Genomic DNA, 7616 nt, shown 5'->3' with positions numbered 1-7616 from the left:
AGTGTTTCGTGTTTTGTCAGATGTAACCTAAGAGAAAAGACCAGCAACTATTGAACATTCAACCAAGTTCCATAAAGTATTTTTTTCAAAAAGAGAAATTCTGTGTTCACAATATAAAATAAATTCCATGTTTGTGAAGGAATTTTTTAGTGAGAAAGCAAACAACACTCCAGCTGAACACCAAAACCAATCAGACAGAACTAGTCGAGTCAGAGACAGAAGAGACTGAGTAAATAACTCCTGATAACATGTGAGTTCAGGGTGAGCCACTAGATGGAGGAGTTGCTCCTCAGACGAGACCACAGAGACAAATCACACTAGCGATTTAAAGACTTTATCATTCCCTGTCGGAGGAAATGGAGGATCGATATGTTGTGTTTATGTATTTCACTGTGATCTCAAAGTATATTATAATGTGGCCCAAATCAGTTTTTTATCGGGTTAAAGGAGAAGCTGGGGAAGTTTGTTTAGTCTATTGTAGGTAGAACACTATAAAATGAACGAGCTAATAATAATAATGTAAACATTTACAAATATTATCTAATCACTTTACATTAAAAAATGTAAACAAAGTTTGTATTCCTCCACAATTTTTTTTTTAATAAAACATGGAGAGACTCTTTTTCCACGGAGTGATACACTTTATTGATAAAGGCAAGCAAATACATACAGAGAATGTGTGTCTCTATTCACTTTTGAATCTGAGACAAATGTATACAAAGCCGTTCAAAAAAAATCTGACACTGAAAGAGAGCAGAAGCTCGAATAATCGTCAGTATTTATCATGACAAAAACACTAGAAGAACAAAAAACACACTTAAAAAACCTTTAAAATTCAACGTTCTGCTTTAGATTTCAATACTTCCTGAAAAAGATGAACATATAAAGCCTTAAATTAATAAATCTCAAAATGAAGTATGCAGAATAAGTTTGTGAGAAATGACATCATCAATCATGCACCTGATGTGTGAATATGTGCTTGATTTCGTTCAGCTCTGCTGGATCTGATGTCATAAACCAGAATGATGACAGTAGCCACACCCACCAGAGCAGAGAGGACCAATCGGATCACAGCTTCAGTAGGACCACAACAGTGGACAGAGTCTGAGGAATAAACACATCAAACTGACATCAGATCAGTCAATAAACACTAATATCAGCGCTGACATCAACTAATATCAGCGCTGTCGTACCTGCACATGTGTGTCTGCAGTGTGTGTTGATGTCCAGATGTGTGGTCTGGTTGCTGATGGGATTGTTCAGCACACAGCTGTAGGTGTTTTTATCCTGATATTCCACCTCCAGAGGTAGAGAGAGACTGATGCTGAGATCAGACGCACTGATGCTGGACAATACACTCATTCCTGCGTACCAGGACAGAGTCACATGACTCACATTCACCACTGAACACACCAATGAACAATTTGATGATGACGAAGAACAGTCTCTACTGATGACAGGAACAGGCAGACGAGCTGAAAAACAGGAGAGAATAAAGATATACATGAATGAAGATATTCAAGCAGACGAGGAAGAAACATCGAGAGGAACCGAGATTATTAAAGATAGAGCGTTTAAAAACAATCTGAAATAAATTTAAACATATGGATGTTATTAATGTAAAAAATAGGGCTAATTAGTCATTTTAAGAATAACATCTAAATGATAGGACTTTAAAACAACTGCTGTAATAAATAAATAAATCAGGTGAAACTGATATTTAACTCACCATAGATATTGAGATTGAAGATGACTGATGTTCTGAGGATCTGTAGTTGATAATCTCCATCATCTTCAGTTGTGGTGTTTGTGATGGTCAAAGATCCAGTTTGATTGTCCAGCTTCAGTCTGTCTCTGAATCTCCCATCAAGATCATCATCATATACGGTGATTCTGTCGGCCGTTACATTGATTTCAGCTATTACATTGTTTCCAAACCACCACTGAATCAAATCATCACTTATTTTAATAAGACCAGGATTTAGAGTGACTGAATCTCCCTCCATCACTGACACGTACGTCTCCTTTGGGTTAAACACAACTGGAGAACAAACAGAAACAGGTTTTGTCATGGATTATTTCTTTCAAAAACGTCATGAAGGTTCACTAAAAGTAAATAATTTGAAATTTACATCTAAAATAATTAAAACTACAGAAGCCAAACTTTGTGTGGAGTAATAATTAAATTTCTTGAGGTGATTAAATTAACAACAATAAACATGTGAAACCATTTAACCCACCAATGACGTCGAGAAATAAAAATTCCTTCAAATGGTTGATCTGTACTTCAAATTCTCCAGTATGTTCAGTTGTGGTGTTTGTGATGGTCAGAGATCCAGTTTGATTGTCCAGCTTCAGTCTGTCTCTGAATCTCCCATCAAGAACATCATCATATACAGTGATTCTGTCGGCCGTTACATTGATTTCTGCTATTAAAGTGTTTCCATCTCCAAACATCCACTGAATCACATCATCATCCTTTATTTCAGTGAGACCAGAGTTTAGAGAGACTGAATCTCCCTCCATCACTGATACCAATTTCATTCCTGTATCACCAAGAACAGAGAACAAACATAAACAGGGTTTGTCACTGATAAAGACTATTTAACAATCGCACTTTATGATGGTTAATGAAATTTTAATTTGAAGTTACTAAAATCATTAAACCACAGAACAAGCACAAAAGCAGCAAAATGAAGCTTGAATTAATAATTCAATCTTGTGGTAATTGAAATATAAAACAGGTCAATCAAAATATTTCACTCACCGAACACAGTAACTCTGAAAATCTTGATCTCACGGTTGATCAGTAGTTTATAATCTCCTTCATGATCAGTTGTGATGTGTGTGATGGTCAGAGATCCAGTTTGATTGTCCAGCTTCAGTCTGTCTCTGAATCTCCCATCAAGAACATCATCATATACAGCGATTCTGTCGGCCGTTACATTGATTTCTGCTATTAAAGTGTCTCCAAACCTCCACTGAATCACATCATCATCCTTTATTTCAGTGAGACGAGTGTTTAGAGAGACTGAATCTCCCTTCCACGCTATTTTATAAATTTCATCATCACCAGACACTCCTGAAGAACAGGGTTTTTCACAGATTAAAGCTTTAAAATCACTTCAGGTTGGTCGATGAAGCTTCACTAAAATACTTTTAATCATTAAAATGTGAAGTGAATAACATTCTTAAACAGTACAACGACAAACAATGATAAATGAAAGAGAAAAAAAACAACAGATACTTTTCCTACAATTATATTTAATGCTGTTTGGTATTTGAGCTTCATATTTATTATGTTTTATTAAATCCACCCCTCATAACTGATTTTAGACCAATCATGATTTCACAGTTTAGTCATTTCTACGAGAATCACAGTGAATGATAATCTTCTCCAACTAATTTATCACATCAGAACAGAAACAACTGAAGTCATGAAAACACATTTAAACTCACCATCCAGACGCCACAAACACAAGCAGAGCAAAACTAATTTGAGAAACATCTTCTTCATCGGTTCACTGAAAAGCCCACGATAGTAACTCTTAATGTCTGAAACACTCAGATTGACCTGAAACACGACTGAACTGTGATATTTATCTGGTTGTGACCTCAGTCACAGTTTCCGCTCACACGTACGTCTCTTTTAACATCGAGCTTTTGCTGATCTTACATTTTCAAATGAGTTCTGGCCCTGCATGAAAACTAATAGCAGAAGATTGAAATGCTGTATGTATATTGTCATGGCTGCACTGGTTTCTGCACTCATTCTCAGTGCAAGCATTATTTGCATGACTTGGCGATCTGAGAATATTTCTGAGAATTTTCGATGTCTTATCTGAGTGTCTTTCTGTTGAATAAACTGCATCCAGACCTACATTGTCTCTCTTTTGTTACAGAAGGCCAGGCAAGTAACATATGGAACTCTATGGGGGGGTTTTGCTTAAAGTATGGACCACAGATTGGCTGACATGGACTTATGGGAAGATATTCTGTTCCCCATCAATCATGGCCACATTATTGAGATGTATGTGGTGCAAGTTGTCCAGTACTGCCATTTAGTACCCAGGGATGACCAATCTCTCATGGATTTATTAGGGCCCAAGCCCTGAAAGGGCGAATGCCCTATTGTTTTCCTTAGGATAATTTTAAAAAAAAAAATGTTCTATCGGCTATTCGGGCACTTTTGGGGCCCTTAACATGCTCGAAAACTCTTGAATCTTTGCACATGGGTCAGTACCCACGGCCATCAGGGCCGGGCTGAAGCTGGTACCCAGGCGTGGCAGGGGGGCTCGACAGCACCCCCTGCAATGGGCTCCGAAAACTTGGTCCATAAATCAAACACGCTTGCATGTAATAATATGAAACTCTGTACACATGTAGATCTCATCGGTTCATATATACTTCACACTCTTACTTTTAATCCCAGCCCAACAGGAAGTCAGCTATTTAGGGTTGTTTGGAAAACGCATGCAATGGAATTTGAGATACTCCTCCTAGAGAATTCAAACACACGCCACGAAACTCGGTCAGCATGAAGTCAAGACATTGAAGATGAAAGTTTGTAGGGGATTTTTGATATCTCAAACGGTTTGGCCGTGGCGAGGAAACGAATTTATGGCGCGAAAAGAGAAACAGGAAGTGTGTTATAACTTCTTTATACATTAACTGATCTTGGTGAAACTTCAAAAATGTTGCCAGTTCATACGAATTTTATGAGGTGGCTAATTCGTAACAATTCGTACAACCTCACTCGTACTTATTTTCACTCGTCGATTTTTGCTAAGTCGTACCTATTTTCCGAATAGGCCAATTCGTATGAATTCTTACGAATGACCTACACCCTGAACCCCTAAACCTACCCATCATGTGGGTTTAGAGTTAGACAAATCGTACGAATTCGTACGAGTAAGGTTGTGTGAATTAGTATGAATTAGCCACTTTTTAATCATTACGAATTGGTCGTTCGATGGCGTTGAATGTTCCCATCATATGGATGTCACACTTCAGAATCTCGCCTATGAGTACTTTGAATTCAGACATAGTACTTTTGTCACATTCTGTTTTTCACATACTACATAGTTAGCCTGGGTTTCCCCGTGCTTCCTTGTCGCAGCGTGATTTTATTCACGCTGCTACAATGTAAAAAAAATCTGTATTTTTAACGGAATAATGCTGGTAACTTTGGTTGCCAGAACAATAGTGATGGCCGGTTCGTGAACGAATCGTTCTTTTGAACCGGTTCTTTTTAGTGAACCGGTCGAACCAGTACACTAAATCGGACTGAATCGTTCGAAACAGTTCGCGTCTTGCGTCAGCGCTGAACCACAAGTTACTAAAGTTACTCACTTTCAGACATGCCTGACAGTCCCTCCGAATCGAAATAAACCAATATCCATTAGTACATTTTATTCAGTAACTCAAAAAGTTCAATGAACGGAGACATATGTTGGTGCTGAGAGAAGTGATGAGCACGAGCAGCTGATACTGCGCATGCGTGTACTACCAAACATACAGGTACAGCGGTCGGATAACCAGTACAGAACCGAGAACTGTTTCTTTCAGACACGTACGACATACTGAGAACTGATGAGTTGATGAGCTGAGCATGCGTGCATTTTTTTCTGAGGGACGAAATGTACGTTTCCATGTCTTTAGTTGAACATCAGTAAGTGTAACAAAATAAAACATTTTGGAAACATGTTTATCACATTACTGTATCACTGTATTATTTTAACGATTGGAAATAATGATTGGATTCTAAAACTGTCAAACTACTAAACATTTATTATTATACTAAAATAATATTTTCAGGAACAGCTCATTTAATCTCTAAGTAACAATATAAATCATTGATGTAAACTCTTGCCAAGGTTTGGTGCACTGCTTAGTAAATGTTTATAATGTGTTAACATAACGAATTAAACATATATGTTTAATTCGTTATGTTAACACATTATAAACATGATGTATATACTGTATAGGCTACAGAAGGCTATATTGGAGACAGACATGCATCGATTTTTTAGTTTTGTCGACTGTATATTCAGGTTTCAGCTCAGCACACAGCTATGCTATGGTTCTCGAGTCGAGAACTGGTTGTTGCAGTTCTTGAATCACTAGTACAGAACCGAGAACGGTTTCTTTCGGACACGTTCGATACGGAGAACCGATGAGCTGGAGATACTGCGCATGCGTGATAACACCGTCTCTGAACAGAACTTTCTTTCGGCCGGCTGATCCTGTGCTGATATACGAGCACGCAGTAGTACGGGTGAACCCAGGACTTAAATGAGAGGGCGAATCGGCGAAATGTACGTTTATTTAATAACAAATAAAATGACGAAGACCATTTATGCATTTTATATATTTAAAACATGTAAAACATCCGCGTTAGCACATCGCCTAGGCTGCAGCAGGGTTCGTTTTCAAAATCTAAATGTAAGAAACTTATCCAAGATTATTATGACAATGCATACTATTATTTAACTGAAGTTGTGATTACTAATGCCTTTAATTTGAAGTATTTTTATCCGCCGGGATGATAGAATTGATGTCATTACGTGATGACGTAAAAGAACTGGTGAACCGGTTTTTTGAACCGGTTCATTAAAACGAACTGTCCGAAAGAACCGGTTCGCGGAAAAGAACCGGACTTCCCATCACTACAGAACAATTCTGTAAAAAATACATTAAAATTCTAAACACCTTTACAGTAATAAACCGTAAGCACCTTTACAGTAATTAACCATATTTCATTGACTGAACCCTGTTGAAATACCAACCTTTAGAAAATCTGATTTCTGTTTTGTACCATTGTAATACACTGACAACCATCAATCATCACAGTAGTATTGAGAGTTGCATAAGCAATCAAAGCTCAGTTTAGAAGGTTGATACTTATATTAAGAAGCTGCAAAGTGTCATTCACACAAACATTAAACACCGTCATGGTAACATACGTGAAATTTAAAAATGCAATAAACATTAATTGTAACATAAAACCCTAATGTACATAACTGAATAGAAAAAAAACAAGAAAATAATGAGGAAACAAAGTTATTTCAACAAAAATACATCAAATGAGAAGTGTGACGCAGGGAATTGTGGGAATGTCAAATTACGTTTTTTCACTGTAAATTATACAAGGAGTTGTTCTTTTTCACTTTCAAAAACTCTAAATTCAACGGTATTTTACTGTACAAAATATCACAGTTATTTACCGTATATAGTACGGAAACTTTCTGTTAACCAATTAACAGTTTTGCACTGTAGCCTTTTACCGTTAAAATTACGATTATTTTTTACAGTGCAGCCTGGATACCATGAACCAAATTTTCGCCTGAGACAGGGAACCAATCACAGAACGGGGAGGGAGCACTGGCGCATTCGATAGACATAGAGGCGCATTTGATAGACATTCGTAGCACCCAATCATACGGCTCTGGGCGTTCGTAAACCACACCTCAAATATGAGAAAATGAACGTGGTTTCCAGACCACGTCTCATTCTCAATGATACGCGATCTGGCGTTAACCAGGCTAGGGAAATATAGAAGGGAAATATGCAATTTCGTTTGCAAGACGGTGACTTAATGAGTGACTCACTGAATC

General features: G+C 37.5%; 1 protein-coding gene across 2 annotated transcripts; it reads right to left on the bottom strand.

Moving 5' to 3' along the window:
- Positions 1-603: 603 nt before the first annotated feature.
- On the bottom strand, positions 604-3128 carry LOC120486387 (uncharacterized). Of its 2 annotated transcripts, XM_089121220.1 has the most exons (6): positions 2768-3128; positions 2241-2546; positions 1730-2041; positions 1194-1475; positions 961-1104; positions 604-865 (listed from the first exon to the last, which is right to left on the bottom strand). In XM_089121220.1, exons 2-6 carry the CDS (start codon positions 2542-2544, stop codon positions 849-851), a joined length of 1059 nt encoding a protein of 352 aa, XP_088977346.1. In that variant the 5' UTR covers positions 2545-2546; positions 2768-3128; the 3' UTR covers positions 604-848. The 2 variants fall into 2 exon arrangements, with proteins under 2 accessions (XP_088977346.1, XP_088977341.1); XM_089121215.1 differs by lacking the exons at positions 604-865; positions 2768-3128 and having other exon boundaries at positions 953-1104; positions 2241-2763.
- Positions 3129-7616: the final 4488 nt, after the last annotated feature.

The sequence above is a fragment of the Pimephales promelas genome, chromosome 2 (assembly GCF_988280905.1).
Source record: "Pimephales promelas chromosome 2, fPimPro1.hap1.1, whole genome shotgun sequence".
Lineage (NCBI taxonomy): Eukaryota > Metazoa > Chordata > Actinopteri > Cypriniformes > Leuciscidae > Pimephales > Pimephales promelas.
This window is presented reverse-complemented; position numbering and strand designations above follow the sequence as displayed.